Genomic DNA, 19,806 nt, shown 5'->3' on the forward strand with positions numbered 1-19,806 from the left:
TTTGGTATTGGGGATGGAACTCAGGGGTATTCTACCTCCGAGCTACACTCCCAGACCTATTTTTTATTTTATTTGGAAACAGGGTCTCACTGAGTTGCAGAGGGCCTCACTAAGTAGCTGAGGCTGTCTGCGAACTGAGATCCTCCTGTCTCAGCCTCCAGAATGCTGGGATTTCAAGCATGTGCTACCACGTCTGGCTTCCTAGTGTTAAAAAAGACCTTTGGAAAATTAAGTAAATTGAGAAAAGACTGTTTTAAAAAAAAATTTTTTTTTTTTTTTTGCAGTACTAGGGCTGGAACCCAGAGGCATTCTACCTCTGAGAGACACCCCAAGCCCTATTTTTTATTTTGAAACAGGGTCTCACTGAGTTGCAAAGGACCTCACTAAGTAGCTAAGGCTGTCCGTGAACCTTGATCCTACTGTCTCAGCCTCCCAAATGCTGGGATTACAAGCGTATGCCACCATGCCTGTCTAAGATTTAATTTTAATTTAATTTAATTTTAATCTAATTTAATTTTAAACAAGAGAAATGTATTTAACTAAATTCTAAACATAGTAGGCCATCTTCAATTTACAGTAATCGTCATTCTTTCACAGAATTCTTTTTCTTCTTTAGTGGCATTGGGGATTGAACCCCGAGATGTTTTACTATTGAGCTATAACCCCCAGACCCTTTTATTTTGAAACAGGGTCTTGATAAGTTACTACATGCTGGCCTTGAGCCTACAGTCCTCTTGTCTCAGCCTCCCAACCACTAGGATTACAAGCATTTACCACTATGCCTGGCTAAAACTTCTTTTTTTTTTTTTTTTGGGTGGTACTGGGGTTCCTGGAAGCCCTTCTACCTCCGGGCTACACTCCCAGACCTATTTTATACCTTTTATTTGGAAACAGGGTCTCATAAGCAAGCGAGGCTGGCTTCAAACTTGTGCAATCCTCCTGTCTCCTCCTCCCAAGCGCAGGGATTACAAGCGTGCGCCACCACGCCCGGCTGGCTAAAACTTCTTTAACTGCTGTGCAAACTGATTTAATAATATGCCTTAAACTCAGAAATTTTAGCTTTTTCTTATTTCAAAAGTAGAGAATGTTGCATTGTCTTGGAATTTCAAGACCAAAGCACTTTAGATTTATTTTGCATTTTAAAACTTTCTTTTTACTTTTCATCAGCTTTGATCCAAATCTATATCTTAAAATATATTAACTTAAATCAAGTCGGGTATGGTGGTATACCCCTTTAATCCCAGTACTTAGGAGGTTGAGACAAGAGGACCCCAGGTTCCAAGCCAGCTTCAGCAACTTAGTGAAACCCTGTTTCCAAATGAAAAGAGTAAAATAGGGCTGGGGTGTATCTCTGAGGTAGAATGCCCTTGGGTTTAATCCCCAGAAACACACACACAAAAGTAAATAAATAAATGATATTTGGCTCTAATATAGTATTTAATTTGTGGAACTTGTTCTAGTACCCAATTCCAATAAACATTACCCTGTGACTCTGTGGCACAGTTTTCATAAAGTAGAAACCTAGATCAAAAAGTTCTAGCCGGGCGTGGTGGCGCACGCTTGTAATCCCAGCATTCGGGAGGCTGAGACCAGAGGATCGCGGTTCTCAGACAGCCTCAGCTACTTAGTGAGGCCCTCTGCAACTCCGTGAGACCCAGTTTCAAAACAAAGAATAAAAAAAGGGCAGGGATTGTAGCTCAGAGGTTGAATGCCTCTGGGTTCCATCCCCAGACCTGCAAAAAAAAAAAAAGATCTAAGGCAAAGTGTCCAAAGGGTTTCGAACTGCTCAAACACCTGCAGATCTGTGGACAGAAATATTCTGGAGTGGACAATAATGTACCCGGAAAATCAATTTTGTTAGAAAGGTTTTAGAGTAGAGCCACGATCTTCATTTCCTGAATCCCTATGCACTGATCTTTGTTTGCTTCCTTGAACTTGATAACAATTCTTCAGGTATTTGAAGATGACTGTCTTGCTTCCTTAAGTCTGCTCATTGCTTCATTTTATTTGTCAAATAACATCATTTTGAGTCTCTTTCCATCTACCTCCAGTTAAATGGATAAATACTGCCCTGTTTGTCAGTGACTATCTCGAAAAAGAAAGCATGGTGACCACAGTGGCACATACCCGCAAGCTACTTGGGAGGCCGAGGCAGGACAATTGCAAGTTCAAGGCCAGCCTCAACTGAGCAAGGCTCTGTCTCAAAATAAAAAAGAGCTGGGCATGGTGGCACACCTGCAATCCCAGTACTCAGAGGCTGAGACAGAAAAATCACAAGTTCAAGGACAGCTTCAGCAAGCAGTAAGACTCTCATCAACCTAGTGAGATTTTTTGGTACTAGGAATGAAACCCAGAGGCATTAATTCTACCTCTAAGCTATACCCTCAGCCCTATTTTTTATTCTTTATTTTGAAACAGGGTCTCACTAAGTTGCAGAGGGCCTCACTAAGTAGCTAAGGCTGTCTGAGAACTCAGATCTTCCTGTCTCAGCCTCTCAAATGCAGGAATTACAAGCCTGTACCACCAAGCCCAGCTGAGATTTGATTCTTTAAAAAAAAGAGAGAGAGAGGGTGGGGGGGACGGGCGTGGTGGCGCATACTTATAATCCCAACATTCTGGAGGACCTGAAATGCTTGGGAGCAAGTGTTTTAGAAATGTTGTTTGGATTTTGGAATATTTGCATATATACGAGATATCTTGCATATGGGACCCAAGCCTACCATGAAATTCATTTGTTTTATATACACCTTATATATAGTCTGTGGAGGTAATTTTGTTTTATTTAATTTTGTTTTGTGTGGTGAAGAGCACTGAACCCAGGGCTTTGCTCATGCTAAGCAAATGCTCTACCATTGAGCTGCAACCCCTAGTGCTTAAAAATTATAAATTTATGCAATTTTTTTTTGTGGCACTGACAATTGAACCCGGGGCATTCTACCTCTGAACTACACTTTTAGCTCAATTTTATTTGGAAACAGAGTCATGCTAGGTTAAGGAGCGTCTCACTACTTGCTGAGGTTGTACTTGACCTGTGATTTCCTATCTCAGCCTCCCAAGTACTGGGACTACGAGCGTGAGCTACTACGCCTGGCTGGCTGTACAATACATCGAGTGCAACTGAATTCCAACCGTGACCTGTCACGAGAGCAGGTATAAACTTTCCACTTGTGATATAATGTCATAATGAAAAAGTTACAGATTTTGAATTTTCGAATTAGGGATGCTCAACACCATTCATATATTTTTTCTTTTCTTAGTTGTACTGAGGATTAAACTCAGAGATAGTCTGCCTCTGAGCTATACCACTAGCCCTATTTTATTGTTTTTTTTTTTTTTTGTTGTTGTTTGTTTGTTTTAAAACAGGGTCTCACTGAGTTGCTGAGAGTCTTATACCTTCTGGAGGCTGCCCTCAAACCTGCGATCCTCTTGTCTCAGCCTCTCAGGAACTGGGATTACAGGTATGTGCCACCATGTCTGGCCATATTTTTTTCTTTGCAATACCAGGGATTGAACCCAGTGCTTCATGCATGATAGACAAATAGTCTAACATTGAGCTACATATGCAGCCCTTTTTATTTTGGGATGAGATCTTGCCAAGCTGTGGAGGCTCGCCTCAAACTTTACCTTCCTGCCTCAGCCTTCCAAGTATCTGGAATTGTAGGCCGGTGCCACAATTATTATATCTCTCGTATTCCTATTTCTTCATGTGGCTTATGCAGCAGATGCAACACATTCTGGAAAGGTTCTTAGTTTACCTGTTTTCATAACGACATGAGTAGTCTCTTCGGTGATTAGGTTAGTTAAAGTGATGTGGTGTTTCCTGGCAAACTTTTGCACAAGCACCTGAAATCAAATCAAATACTGAATTATAATAAATCACCTCTAGTACACAGTATAGAGTATTAATTATGCTCGTTTTGAATTTTCATTTTTCTCAGAAAAGGTACATCTTTTCTCTTATGTTTGAATAATTTAATAATTATGTAGGGATCAGAAGAAGACATTTTAATATAGTGCTAGCAGACATGAAATTACACCAAAGATTCGAAATATTATTTTTTGCCTTTAATAGCAGTTGATTCCCTAAGGTAGTTTCTTTGTAGAGGACTCTATTGCACTATAATTTAGACTTATCAGCCCACAGTTTATAAGTTGAGAGGTAAGTAGCCAGTACCAAAAGTTATGCTACAGAGGTATGTGGCTTAAAAATCAAGATTCAACCTTGATAATTATAAAACACTTAAGCAAAGATATTGGTTAATTTTTTGTTTTGGTACTGCAGATTTCAGTGGCACAACACCTCTGAGGTACACCCCCAGCTCTTTTTGATAGTTTGTTTCTTTCTTTCTTTATTTATTTACTTACTTATTTCATTGAGGCATTGGGGATGAAACCCAGGGGCATTTGACCTCCAAGCTACACCCCCAGGCCTATTTTTTATTCTTTATTTTGAAACAGGGTCTCACTGAGTTGCAAAGGGCCTCACTAAGTAGTTGAGGCTGTCCTTGAACCATGATCCTCCTGTCTCAGCTTCCTGAATGCTGGGATTACAAACCTCTGCCACCACTTAGCTTTTTTTTTTTTTTTTTTGTGTGTGTGTGTGTGTGGTACTGGGGTTCCTGGAAGCCCTTCTTCTTCTGGGCTACACTCCCAGACCTGCTTTTTTTTTTTTTTTACTTAGAAACAGGGTCTCTTTAGCCAGCGCGGCTGACTTCGAACTTGCTCGATCCTTCATAAGTGTGCACCACCACGCCCGGCTCACACTTAGCTTTTGATATTTTATTTTTAAACAGGATCTCATTAAGTTTCTGAGGATGCCCTTGGTGCAATCCTATCTCAGCCTCCCAAATACTGGGATTACAGGCATGAATCACCATGCCAGGTTCTATTTTTTATTTTGAAACAGGGTCTTGCTAAGTTGCTGTGGGTCTTCTAAATTGCTAAGGCTGGTCTCCAACTTTCAGTCTTCCTCTCTCAGTCTCTCAGGTACTGATATTACAGGTATGTGCCATGAGCCTAGCAAGTAAAGAGGTGAAATTTATCAATTTTCTCTTTTTGTGTGTGTGTTGGGGATTGAATGTAGAGGCATTATACCTCCAAGCGACACCCCCAGTCTGATTTTATTTCTTATTTGGAAATAGGGTGTCACTAGGTTGCTGAGAACCTTGAAGAGTTGCTGAGGCTGGCTGGCTAGCTGGCTTTGAACCAATCCTCGCCTCAGCCTCCCAAGTACCAAGATTAGAAGTACACGCCACCATGCCCAGCTTCAATTCTCTCTTAAAAGAAGGATTGGAAAAGCCTCATTGTTTCCAAAAGAATTCTGGAGTCCTGTAGCTATTATCTATCAACCAAATAAAAGTCAACAGGCAGTAAAAGAAATTAGCCAGATCCATTATGAGCAGAGCCGACATATTGGTAGCTACTGTTTGGTAAATAACCTTGTTTACCAAGGGCCATCAGTTACTGGCCATCACCACCCACGCCAGCATTTATGTGCTGTACAATACTGCCTTGGAGGTCAGGCCAGCTCTTTTTCACGCTGCCTCACTCCATACTGCCACGGGGCACTGAAAAAACGCAGGATGAAAAAGCTAATGACATACTCTCCTTTTTGCCACTGCCCTTTGCCAGGATCATTAGCAATTCTGAACTGATTAATTGCTGAAATCTCAGCCTGAAACAGCGTTCAGTTAGAATAGCAAAGGCTGAGAAGATCATCTTAATATGGGCTTCGGAATTAATCATGTGTAATACAGTCAGTAGCTTTCATCATAAATTTATCACACTTCAGCAAATCTGAAAAGAGCTCAAAGTTTTCCTCTTTGCTAGTTTAAAGAGAATATGTACCAAGCCACTTGTAATCTAATCTGCAGCTCAGAATTGCCTATGGCAGGAAAGATTAGGCCCTTTTAGGCATCTTTAAAAATCCCTACTCTCAAAACAAAAATAAGGAATGCTAATTTTCAGTGAATAATTTGAAATTCTAGATAAGTAGGCAAGTGATCAAGAACCATTTAAGGAGACAATGGTAAGAAGTTTCAGAGCAAATTGCTGGCCTGCACATGGGGCTGCAGAGTGCGAACAGCTATCCCTTGGCACTTACAAACTGTAGCTAGCAGGGCAGCCACGGCTTTGCTCTTTCAGTTGTGGGACCCATCTGGCCCCAGAGAATGTTAGGCTGAACACTGGTAGATATGCAAGGATAAGGATGAGAAATAGTTGTTACCCTAGGAAGGATATAGTAAGAAAAATATTTTAGAGAGAGAGTGACTGCTGACTCTCAACAAGGAATAAATAGCACTCACTATTGAATCTAATTAATAGTCTGGTATAAAATTTACTCAATTATTTTATTATGAAGCAATAATAAATTTATTTTGTACAAAAATTACTTAATTATTTTATTATGACACTATCAAAGACAATCAATTCAAGCCGGGCGTGGTGGTGCACGCTTGTAATCCCTGCGCTTGGGAGGCGGAGACAGGAGGATCACGCAGGTTCGAAGCCAGACATGAGCGCTGGCTTAGGAGACCCTGTTTCCAAATAAAAATGTAAAAAATAGATCTGGGAGTGTAGCCCGGAGGTGGAAGGGCTTCCAGGAACCCCAGTACCACACCAAAAAAAAAAAAAAAAAAAGACAATCAATTCAGAAGTAAATTTCCTAGGATGAGCTGGGCGTGGTGGCCAGCATTCGGGAGGCTGAGACTGGAGGATTGCAGTTCGTGGACAGCCTAAGCTACTTAGTGAGGCCCTCTGCAACTTAGTGAGACCCTGTTTCAAAATAAAGAATAAAAAACAGGGCAGGGAGTGTAGTTTGGAGGTCGAATGCCCCTGGGTTCCATCCCCAGACCCTAAAAGAAAAAAAATTTCCTAGGATGGCTGAAATCTACAAGCAGTCTATGGAGAAACAAGGTTTCAGTGTGCTTAACATTTTAATGGGTATTTTCCCATAATGTGAAACAATTCCCACTTATGGAACAAAGGGCCCAATGAGTTGCCAAAATTCTAATAGCAAAGGGTGTTGTAGTGCAGAAATGACAGCGCAGGCTACTGAAAAGCTGTCTTACAAGCCAGGATAAAGACAAACACTGGAGAAGTGCCAGTGTCTGGCAGTATGCTTAGCGCTGGCCTGGATTTAGCTAAATATGCTATTAAGTTCACTCAGCTATTAACCAAGGAGGGAAAAAGGTGATTGCCAGGGAGTAGAGCTATACCTACTTCCATTTTTAAATAAAAAGAAAACTCTAATTCAAAAGTTTTATATATCATACTCCAAGGTATATCTTTTCTGCTAATATTAGTTATTTTTCTCATATATATATATGTGTGTGTGTGTGTGTGTGTGTGTGTGTGTGTGTGTGTGTGACACACACACACACACACACACACAATCCAAGCTGGGCATGGTGATGGATGCCTATAATCCTAGTACTTGGGAGGCTGAGACTAGAGGATCGTTGGTTTAAGAACAACCTCAGCAACCTAATGACCTCGTTTCAAAATAAAATATAAAATAGGGCTGGAGGTGTAGCTCAGAGTTAGAATGCCCCGGAGCTCAATCCTTAATACACACACACACACACACACACACACACACACTCACTCCACACCTTACTTTTCTAGATGTAAATTTTCAGAATTTAGGAGTAGAAATTAAATTCCACAGAACTGTGCTTATTTCCTATACGTGACTCATTGCTAGTACCTATATAAAACAATTTGTGGCATATTGCTAAATCCTAGTCATTAGCGAGACATATATGGATATACTTACAAACTCTTTGGTAGTCAAGCCCGATGCCACCATGGACATTCTTTTGTTGATGCTTTGTTTTGAACACGTCAATTTTGGCTTCTCCCGGCTCACAATTTCTTCACTTGCATGATCCCCAACAGTTTTAGCACTATGAACAGCTGAACGGTTTGTAGATTTTGCACCTTGATATTGAGATAATTTTAATACAGAAGCTGAAGTTGGTGCACTGCAAAGATGAACTGGTTCTGGGGCTCCGTCTTCAGAAGGATCAGATTTAGGATCATTAGAGAAGAGGCTGATTCCAGATTTCAGGTAAGGAGTACCTTCTGAAAGGAACAGATGTTTAATTTACATGACAAGGAATCTTAAATCACAAGGCTCTAGTCTTTGCTAAGAATTAAAGGCTCATGAAGTTAGGTTAAGAGAAGCAAGAGGTATACTGTACACCCATACCTGTTCATGTAAGTGCAACAGTGTAACTTTTTTTTGGTGGTACTGGGGGTGGAACCCAGAGGCTTTCTACCTCCAGGCTATACTCGCAGACCATTTTTTAAAAAATATTTTATTTGGGCCGGGCGTGGTGGTGCACGCTTGTAATCCCCGCGCTTGGGAGGCGGAGACAGGAGGATCGCGCTGGTTCGGAGCCAGCCCCGCTGGCTTAAGAGACCCTGTTTCCAAATAAAAAATATAAAATAGGTCTGGGAGTGTAGCCCGTGGGAGTGTATCCCGGAGGTAGAAGGGCTTCCAGGAACCCCAGTACCACCAAAAAAAAAAAAAAAAAAAAAAATTATTTGGAAACAGGGTCTCACTAAGTTGCTGAAAGCCTAAGTAGCTGAGGCTGGCTTCGAACCCGTGCGATCCTCCTGTCTCAGCTTCCCAAGCACAGGTGGTGGTGGTGGGGGATACAAGCATGCGCCACCTCACCCAGTTTAACAGCATAACCTTTTTAAAGGGCAATATGACATTATGTAGCAAAAGTACTTTCTTTCAACAATTCTAGTTGTAAAAGTGCATTCTTTTTTTTTGCGGTCTGAGGATAGAACCCAGGAGCATTCGACCTCCAAGGTACACCCCCTGCCCTGTTTTTTATTCTTTAATTTGAAACAGGGTCTCACTAAGTTGTGAAGGGGCTCACTAAGTAGCTGAGGCTGTCCGCGAACCCCAATCCTCCGTCTCAGCCTCCCGAATGCTGGGATTACAAGTGTGCGCCACCATGCCCGGCTTATTTTATGCTTTATTTGGAAACAAAATAAAGGCCAAGTTGCTGAGAGCCTTGCTAAGTTGATGAGGTTGGCCTTGAACCTATGATTCAATCCTCCTGTCTTAGCCTCACAAGTACTGGGATTACAGGTGTGTACCACCATGCCTGGCTTATTTTTTATTTCTTACACTGTCCAAACTGTGCCAGTGAATATATAATACTTTTGCAAGGAAGAAAAAAAAAAGACTGAAAATTATGACTAATGTTCCCTTTCTTACATCTATAATGGCACCATTACCCTTTCCACTTAATAAATCAACAGATAGCATTACCAAATTAAAAACAGCAGGAATATCGTCCCTGAAACATTTCAGAAAGTGTGACTGTCAAGAATTAAGCAGCTAAGTAGAAAGTCTGAGATCCCCCAAATGACCTTAATGAACATGGCCAAATACCACATTTGATGCCAAATAGAACCTTTTATCATACTATGTTTTTAAGGATTAATTTAAAAATTTATTTACTGATTAGTTTGATTTAAAAGCCATAAAACACACTACTCATTAAAAGTGATTTATAAGGCATAAAATATATAGTCATTTATAGTCATTAATTCATAAAAAGAGTTTTTGTTGGGATTTGATTTTTTCTTTTCTTTCTTTTTTTTTTTGGTGGTATTGGGGTTCCTGGAAACCCTTTTACCTCCGGGCTATACTCCCAGACACTTTTTTTTTTTTGGAAACAGGGTCTCTTAAGCCAGTGAGGCTGGCTTCGAACCTGCGCAATACTCCTGTCTCTGCCTCCCAAGTGTGGGGATTACAAGCGTGCGCCACCATGCCCGGTCGGATTTTACTTTTTCTTTTTTTTTTTGTGGGTCTGGGAATGGAACCCAGAGGCATTTGACCTCCAAGCTACACCCCCTGCACAATTCTTTATTCTTTATTTTGAAACAGGGTCTCACTGAGTTGTAGAGGGCCTCACTAAGTAGCTGAGGTTGTCCGCGAACCACGATCCTCTGGTCTCAGTCTCCCGAATGCTGGGATTACAAGCGTGAGCCACTACACCCGGCTGGATTTGACGTTTTCAATAAAAGATAGGCATAAAACTTTATTCTAGGGCCTTAGAACACTTATCTAATGGTTAAAGTAAAATATTTAGAGCACACCAAAGCTATTCCATTCTCAGAATTTTTAGTAAAACCAATATACACAGATTAGGAGCTGCAGTAAACCAGATGTGGTGGCACACACTTGTAATCCTAGCATTCGGAAAGCTGAGACCAGAGGATTGCAGTTTGCATACAGCCTCAGCTACTTAATGAGGCTCTTTACAACTCAGTGAGACCCTGTTTCAAAATGTGACCCTATTTTGTTGGTGGGATTGCAAATTAGTGCAACCACTTTGGAAAATAGTATGGAGAATCCCCAGAAGAATGGGAACAAATCTACCATTTGATCCAGCAATACCACTTCTGGGTATCTACCCAAAAGAAAAGAAACCAAACTACCAAACTAATGCATGTGTATCTATGTTCACAGCTGCACAATTCACCATAGCCAAACTATGGAACCAGCCAAGATGTCCATGAAAAGATAAATGGATTACAAAACTGTGGGATATGTTCACAATGAAATTTTACTCAGCCATTAAAAAAACTCAATTACATCATTTTCAGGGAAATGGATGGAACTGGAGGACATTATGCTAAGCGAGATTAGTCAGTCACAGAAAATAAGAAATCGGATGCTTTCCTTAATATGTGAAAGCTAAGGAGAAATGGGTCATAAGAGGAAGTCTAGATGAAAAAGGAAATCCTATAGAGGAGCAAACAAGACAACCTAAATGAGGGGATGGGAGGGAGGAAGAAGGAAATTCTCTAAAACACACAATGTCCTTAAACATATCAAAGTCAACCACTAAGCCAAGCAAGGGAAGGAGGGATGGGAAGGAATGGGGTAGGGGCTAAATGGGTGATGTGTACATGTATGTCCACACAAGTTTTTTACCCCAATATGATGTATGAATATAATGCACCCATAAAAAATTTAAAAAATATTTGTCACTGTTTCAAAATAAAGAATAAAAAATAGGAAGGGAGTATAGCTTGGAGGTAAAATACCCCTGGGTTTCATCCCCAGACCCACACACACACACACACACACACAAAAAAAAAAAAAAAAAAAAAAAACTGCAGTAATTTTTTTTTTTTTGGTAGTACTGGGGATTGAACCGAGGGGCATTCTAACTCCGAGTACACTCCCAATCCCTATCTAAGGATTAAACCTAGGGGCATTCTACCTCTGAGCCACACCCCCAGACCAATTTATTTTTTATTTTAAAACAGGCTCTCACTGAGTTGCTGAGGCTGACTTCGAACCTGTGCTCCACCTGTGTCATCTTCCCAAGCCCCGAGATTATAGGTGTGTGCCACCATGCCTGGCCTGGCTTCAAGTTACTTATTTATTTTTTGCAGGTCTGGGGATGGAACCCAGGGGCATTCTACCTCTGAGCTATACCCACTGCCCTGTTCTTTATTCTTTATTTTGAAACAGGGTCTCACTACGTTATAGAGTGCCTTACTAAGTAGCTGAGGCTGCCTGCAAACCAAGATCCTCCTGTCTCAGCCTCCCAAATGCTGGGATTACAAGCATGCGCCACCACACCTGGCTTGAGTTATTTTTAAAAGATGGGCTTAGCCGGACATGATGATGTACACCAGTAATTTCAGGACTTGAGAGGCTGACACAGGAGGATCACAGGTTGGAGGACAGTCTCAGCAAGTGAGACTGTCATTAACCTAGTGAGACTGTTTTTGTTTTTTTTCCCTCCCTCCCTTCCTTCCCTCTCTTTCTTTATTTCTTCCTTTTATGCGGTACTGGGGATGGAACCCAGTGGCATTCTACCTCTGAGTTACATACCCAGTCCTATTTTTTTTTAAGTCTTTATAATTTTTTTCTTTTTTTTGCGGGTCTGGGGATAAAACCCAGGGGCATTTGACCTCCGAGCTACACCCCCTGCCCTATTTTTTATTCTTTATTTTGAAACCGGGTCTCACTAATTGCAGAGGGCCTCACTAAGTAGCTGAGGCTGTCCGCGAACCACGATCCTCCTGTCTCAGCCTCCCGAATGCTGGGATTACAAGCGTGCGCCACCACACCTGGCTAGTCTTTATAATTTTTGAAGCAGGGTCTCAATGAGTTGCAAAGGGCCTCGCTAAGTAGCTGAGGCTGTCTGCAAATCACGATTCACCAGTCTCGGGCTCCTGATTGCTGGGATTACAAGTGTGCAACACAATGCCCGGCAGAGACCTTGTTTCCAAATAAAAATAAAATAGGGCTGGGCTGGGGGTGCAACTGAGCGGTAGAATGCACCTGGGTTCAGTCCCCCCCCCCCCACGAGCTTAAGTGTAACTGAAGCATCCATGATAGATGAGTATGACTGAAAGTTGAATATATAGGATTCAGAGTAAAACAGAAAAAAATTTTCCCCATTAGAGTAGAAGGAGTATTACCTAGATCTTGCCTTGGCAAGTAGGACTGCTCTACTGAATCATGTGGCTCAGATTTCTTCAGTTGTTGCTCCTCCTCCTCAAGAATCCTAATGAGCTCCCCTTGAGAGGAGCTGCTTCTGTTCTGCAGACTCCTAGAGTGGCTGTGCACAGACCACCTGTGATCTACCAGCTGGGACTGAGAAGGGGAAGACCTGGAAAGATGAACGAAAAGAGAAAACCATCGCCAACAATTCTGAAAGGACCAATCATAATTCCCAGGCACCCAAGCATAAGCAAAATAGCTCACTAGCAGAGAAAAGGAACTGACTAGCAAAATGAGCCCACGTGACAGCCTAGAAGTCTGAATTCAAGCTGCCTGCCAACATGCCATGGCTGACATATATAACATCTCCCCTTAGGGGCTGGTCCCAGGCAGTATCTCTCCTAGCTGTTTTAAAAGCATGTCAGCAATTTTTACCAAATTATCTACTGCTATTCAAATTCTATACTCTATTCCACTCAAGTCCAAATGGATATATTAGAATCCAGCCTCTTATGAAGATAGAAAGTTGATTAATGTTGACATCTCTACACTTGTTCTACCTAATTTTGGCAGAATTTATAGAATCATCCATATCTCCTATCTTTCAATGTCCAAAGTCATTCGAAAAACAAAAGCTGTCTATTATGGCTGGGATGTAGTTCAGCAGTAAAGTGCTTTTCTAACATGGGTGAGGCCTTGGGTTCAATCCTCAGCACTGCAGGGGGAAAAAAAAAAGGCCAACTACTAAATACTGTTAGAAAAGTATATGTACCTAAGCAGTTCCTCTACTCTTCTAGGTGTTTAGGACTTTGCAAAATAAGATAATCAATAGGTTTAAAGGGTCTCAGAGATTAATTACTTAACTCAATCATGGGCTCTCACTATGAGTCAGGCATTTAGCTAGGCCCTGTGGATTGAAGATGAGCAAGATTTGAAGTGCTGATTTCAAGTAGTCTAGTAGGAGGAAGTTCAATCAAGATGTAGGTTCTATGATAAAAGTCTCTATAAGGTGCATGGCAGAGGGACAGGAATATTTGGTTCAAATATTCAATGGAAGATTAGCTCACTTGGTTAAAGCATGTCAATGAAGTCAATTCCCCTAAACGGGTTTGTTGCCTAAGGGTCTTTTCATTTTTTGTCACAACCATAATGCCAGTACTCTAGCCTTGAAAATACATCCTAGCTGTGCATGGTAACGCACGCCTGTAATCCCGATATTTGGGAAGCTGAGATAGGAGGATCACAGCTCAGAACTTAGGGCCTCTGTAACTTACTGAAACTGTTTCGAAATAAAAAATTAAATAGGGCTGGCAGTGTATCTCAGATGTAGAAAGCCCCTGGGCTCTATCTCTAGTACTAAAAAAACAACAACCCCCCAAAAAAAATCCTAAGGAAAATCCAAAGGGCTGGGTGTGGTTAGATTGACAGCCTGTCAGTTTCCAAGAACTAAATATGAATCCTTTTTCCTTCCTGGAGTGGTGAGATGTGTGGACCTAATGGCTTTGAGTATTTTTGAAAATACAAAGTGCAACACGATGTCAACAGTGCTTTGCATACAGATCCTTGAGCAATCTTTTGAGTATTTCCTGGGGTAAATCAATAGGGTTGGGGGTTAGCTTTCTAGAAAGGCAAGCATTTTTAATTAGGAAAAGGGTTACCTTGGGGAAGTCTATCAGCAGCCTCTAGGCTTGCTTAGGTTTTAGTTCTATTTTATTTTATTCCTACCTTCAGAAGAACAGATCTAATTGCACATTTTTCTTGTTGTAGCTTATGTTTTGTATAGAACCAAAAAAACTATATCCAATTAAACAAAGAAAGTATCCTAGAGCAATAGGTATACAAAAAAAAACTATAGCAAGTATGGGAGGAAAATTAAAAATCGTGGTGCATGACTATAATCCCAGTATTTGGGCAGCTGAGACAGGAGGATCACAGGTTTGAAGTCAGCCTCAACAACCAACTTAGTGAGACCCTATTTCAAAATAAAGAATAATAGGGCTGGGGGTGTAGCTTGGAGGTAGAATGTTCTTGGGTTCAATCCATGTTACCAAAAAAAAAAAAAAAAAAAAAAAAAAGAGTTCAACATAAGTAACATGTTACTTTTCTTACCTTTCCACTCCTGATTCTTTACTTTTATTGGTGGAGTTATTTGAAGCTTCTTGGAACTTGTCAGTAGAAATGCCTTTTAGATTCTGGCTTATAGGATATTCATTACTTTTCGGTGAAGTTAGTACTGCTGTAAGTAGAGTGAGAGAACATTCAAAAGAATCAATTTTACTATGTCCTGATAGTGATACTTCAGGTGAGGATATTAATTTTTTATTTTTATTTTGTTCATTTTTATTTTATGGTACTCAAGATCGAATACATTCTATTTCTGGCCAATAAGCCCTTTTTATTTTGAAACGGGGTCTCACTAAGTTGTGGAGGGCCAGTTACTAAGTAGCTGAGGCTGTCTGAGAACTGCTATCCTCCTGTTTCAGCTCCCCAGATGCTGAGATTACAAGTGTGCACCACCAGGCCTGGCTTAGGATATTAATTTCTTATTTTTAAATTTATTTATTTATTTGTGCCGGTGTGGTACTGGGGATAGAACCCAGGGGCATTCTACCTCTGAGCTACATGTCCAGCTCTATTTTTTTTTTTTTTTTTTTGTGGGTCGGGGGATGGAACCAGGGGCATTCTACCTCCGAGATACACCCCCAGCCCTATTTTCTATTCTATATTTTGAAACAGGGTCTCACTTAAGTTGCAAGGGCCTCACAAAGTAGCTGAGGCTGTCTGCGAACCACGATCCTCCAGTCTCAGCCTCTCGAATGCTGGGATTACAAGTGTGTGCCACCACGCCCGGCTATTTTTAATCTTTATTTTGAAACAGAGTCTCACTAAATTGCGAGGTTATCATCTAAGTAGCTGAGGCTGGCCCTAAACCCACAGTCCTTCTGTCTCAGCCTTCCAAGTACTGGTATTACAAGCAGTGCCACTATGCCTGGCCCTATTTTATTCTTTCTTTTTTTTTTCTGTGGGTCTGGGGATGGAATGCAGAGGGGCATTCGACCTCCGAATTACACCCCCTACCCTATTTTTTTTTTTTATTCTTTATTTTGAAACAGGGTCTCACTAAGTTGCAGAGGGCCTCACTAAGTAGCTGAGGCTGTCTGCGAACCGTGATCCTCTGGTCTCAGCCTCCCTAATGCTGGGATTACAAGTGTGTGCCACCATGCCCAGCTTTTATTCCTTATTTTGATACAAGTTCTTACTAAGTTGCGGAGGACCTCACACAGTTGCTGAGGCTGACCACAAAACTACAATGTTCGGAGGTCGAATGCCCCTGGGTTCCATCCCCAAACCCTCAAAAAAAGCACAAACAAATAACAAAATAAGGAATAAAAAAAATAGGGCAGGGGGTGTAGCTTGGAGGTCAAATGTCTCTGGGTTCCATCCCAAAAAAAGAATGGCCTGAAGCTGCTGAAAATGAGCAGGGACTGACTATGGCAGCACAGGCACCACTCTGCCCAGAACATGGGGCTCAGCTGGGTAGGCACACTTGTGATTCCAGTACTTGGGAAGCTAACACAGGAGAACCTCAGGGTGGAGGCCAGCCTCAGCTACTTGCGTGGCCCTTCAAAACTTAGTGAGACACTGTTTCAAAATAAATAAAGGAGCTGAGGCTGTCTGCGAACCATGATCTTCCTGTTTCAGGCTCCAAAATGCTGAAATTACAAGCGTGCAGCACCACACCCGGCTAACCTTATTTCAAAAAATAAAAATAAAGCCAGGCATGGTGGCCTGTACTCAAAGCCAACCTCAGCAATGTAGTGAGGACCTCAGAAACCTAGTGAGACCCTGTTTACAAATAAAGAAATAAAATTTTCTGGGGGTGTAGCTGGGGATAGACTGCCTTTGGGTTCAATCCTTAGTTCCCCTCCCTTAAAAAGAAGAAAAAAGAAAAAAGAAAGAAAAAAGAAATAAGCGGAGACAGAAAGATCGCAGGATGGAGGCCAGTGTAAGGTGAGACCCTGTTTCAAAAGAATAAAATAAAATAAAATAAAGAACTGGAATGTAGTTCAGTGTAGAATGTACCTGGGTTCAGTACTGCAAATGAATAAAGCCGGGGGCGGTGGCACACGCTTATAATCCCAGCACTTGGAAGGCTGAGACAGGAGGATCGCACAGGTTCAAATCCAGCCTCAGCTACTGAGTGAGGCTCTCAGCAACTTAGTGAGACCCTGTTTCCAAATAAAGTATAAAATAGGTCTGGGTAAAACAAACAAACAAACAAAAAAATAGGTCTGGGAGTATAGCCCAGAGATAGAAAAGGCCCTGGGTTCCACCCCCAGTGCTACAAATAAACAATAAAACAGGTTTTGGGGTGTAGCTCAGAGGCAGAGAGCCCAGGGTTCCATCACCAGTAGTGTGCATAGGTGCATGCGCGCGTGCACACACACTAATGAAATTTGGCTTAAAGCCAAAGTATATAACCTGTTTACCCAAATGATTCAAAATTCCCAGAGGAGCCTAGAATTTCAGGAATGAAATGAATTGCAGGACAGAAAAGCTAAGATACATCTAAGAATCACTTCCATCTTAATACGCCATAATCTCACAAATGCTAATATTTGCCCTTTGAATGACAGGAAATCAGAGAGAGAAAAAACTGATATGAAATAGCTTTATATGTAGAGATATACACATCATTTACAATGACTAAGTGTATACACCTTTGCACCCAAATGAAATGCAAGCTTGGGAGTGATCCTTGGATAAACAAGGAAAATCTGTTCTGAAAAGCAGGACACTGATATAAGACCCTAAGCAAGAGGGTTTCATACTGAATTTTAGCAGGGATGGTGGTGCACACCTGTAATCTCAGTACTTAGAAGGTTGAGAAGGAGGATCACAGGTTTGAAGGACAGCCTAAGCAACTTAATGAGACTCTCAGAAACCTTGCAAGAGCTTTTCAAAATAAAAAATAAAAAGGGCTGGAGGTGTAGCTCGGAGGTAGAATGTCCTGAGTTCCGTCCCCAGTACCACAAAAAAGTATCTTATCTGGGTAGTGGTGGCATATACATGTAATTCCAATACTTGGGAGGCTGAGACAAAAGGTTTGCAGGTTAGAGGCCAGCTTTAGAAATTTAGCAAGACCCTCAGAAACTTAGTGAGACCCAGTTTCAAAATAAAAAACAAAAAAGGGCTGGGGGTGTAGCTCAGCGATAGAATGCCCCTAGGTTCAACCCTCTGTAACCCCTGCCAAAAAAGAATATTGGTTTTTTTTTTTTTTTTTTTTTTTTTTGGTGGTACTGGAGGTAGAACCCAGAGGCTTTCTACCTCCGGGTTATACCCCTGGACCCATTTTATATTTTATTTGGAAAATGGGTCTCACTTAAGTTGCTGAGAGCCTCACTAAGCTGAGGCTGGCTTTGAACCTACGTGATCCTCCTGTCTCAACCTCCCAAGCGTGAGGATTACAAGCGTGCGCCACCACGCCCGGCAGAATATTGGTTTAAAAGATAAAAACTAGCCGGGCGTGGTGGCGCACGCTTGTAATCCCAGCATTCCGGAGGCTGAGACCCGGAGGATCACGGTTCGCGGACAGCCTCAGCTACTTAGTGAGGCCCTCTGCAACTCAGTGAGACCTGGTTTCAAAAAATAAATAATAAAAATTAGGGCAGGGGCTGTAGCTCGGAGGTCAAATGCCCCTGGGTTCCATCCCCAGGCCCGCAAAAAAAAACCAAACAAACAAACAAAAAAAAACTGAGCCCGTTAGCTGGGCATGGTGGTGCACACTTGTAATCCCCACGCTTGGGAGGCTGAGACAGGAGGATCACACAGGTTCGAAGCCAGCCTCAGCTTAGTGAGGCTCTCAGCAACTTAGTGAGACCCTGTTTCCAAATAAAATATAAAATAGGTCTGGGAGTATAGTCCGGAGGTAGAAAGCCTCTGGGTTCCACCCCCAGTACCACCAAAACAAACAAACAAAAACCTGAGCCGGTTGTAGCAGTACATGCTTGTACTTTCAGTGCTTGGAAGGGAGGCCGAGTCAAGATACTTAGTGAGTCCCTGTTTCATAATAAAGAATAAAAAATAGGGCTGGGGTGTAGCTCAGAGGTAGAATGCCCCTGGGTTCCATCCCTAACACACACACACACACACACGCACGCACGCACACACGCACACACACACACATGTAGTTTCAGTTAGACCCATATCAATTTAAGGAGAAAGAGGCTCAAAACTTGAGTTTTTTTTGCTTTTTTTTTTTTTTCCTGGTGGTACTAGCCTGGCTTTTGAGTTCATATTGACACTAAAAATATTTTATGCTGGGCGTGGTGGTGCACACTTGTAATCCTAGCATTTGGGAGGCTGAGACAGGAAGATCTGGGTTTGTTGACAACCTCAGCTACTTAGTGAGGCCCTTTGCAAGCCAGTGAGACCCTGTTTTAAAATAAAGAATAAAAAATAGAGATGGGTGTGGTGGCACACACTTGTAATCCCAGCATTTGGGAGGCTGAGACCGGAGGATCGTGGTTCATGGACAGCCTTAGCTACTTAGTGAGGCCCTCCGCAACTCAGTGAGACCCTGTTTCAAAATAAAGAATAAAAAATTGGGCAGTGGGTGTAGCTCGGAGGTCGAATTCCTCTGGGCTCCATCCCCAGACCCGCATAAATAAATAAATAAATAATTAAAAAAAATAGGGCTGGGGGCGTAGCTCAGAGTTAGAATGCCCCTGGGTCCCACCTCCAGTACCACAAAAAAGAAAAAAAAAAATCTTAAGTGAAGCCACAAAATATCATTTTTGTTTAAAAAAAAATAACAGTTTGTATACACAGCCTCAGAAAAAATAAACACATAATATGCCAAAGATGAGATAGTAGATTTACAGATTTTTAAAGCCAGATAGTAACAGTTCATATTTCATGTATTAGAATTGAAAGTGCAGTGTGTTTTTAGAATGAAGACATTGAAAGCACCCCCAAAGAAGAGAACTGTACTGGGGACGGGATTCTGGGCTTCATTATCTCCGAGATGAACTAAATGAAGACGCAGTCACAATGAAAGCATTTACTGAGATACGTTTTGAAGCACTGCCATAGCAACAGAGTTCCTGGCTTCTCATGCATGAGCTACTACTTCTAGAACATAAAAAATACTGCAAGGCACACTTGGGGACCAAGGCCACTGTTATGAATAATGAATACACTTGATTTCCTAGAAAGACCCAAAGGAAGGCCTTAGGGCCCGTAGTAGGCCTGTGGAAGGGAAGGCTGAGGCAGCGACTTTAACACTAAGTCAGTCAAGGAGGGCGCTGAGA

The 19,806-nt window shown here is 41.7% G+C and overlaps 1 protein-coding gene across 1 annotated transcript in view; it reads right to left on the bottom strand.

Moving 5' to 3' along the window:
• Window positions 1-19,806, bottom strand: part of BRCA1 (BRCA1 DNA repair associated) — a gene marked incomplete at both ends in the record, with an annotated part of 79,426 nt that overhangs the window by 18,902 nt on the left and 40,718 nt on the right. The window contains 4 exons of the mRNA XM_080714076.1: window positions 3,756-3,843; window positions 7,778-8,085; window positions 12,472-12,662; window positions 14,603-14,729. Coding sequence (XP_080570202.1) covers window positions 3,756-3,843; window positions 7,778-8,085; window positions 12,472-12,662; window positions 14,603-14,729 — 714 coding nt within the window. The remainder of the gene's footprint in view (window positions 1-3,755; window positions 3,844-7,777; window positions 8,086-12,471; window positions 12,663-14,602; window positions 14,730-19,806) is intronic.

Source organism: Muscardinus avellanarius, assembly GCF_963383645.1.
Source record: "Muscardinus avellanarius genome assembly, chromosome: 16".
Lineage (NCBI taxonomy): Eukaryota > Metazoa > Chordata > Mammalia > Rodentia > Gliridae > Muscardinus > Muscardinus avellanarius.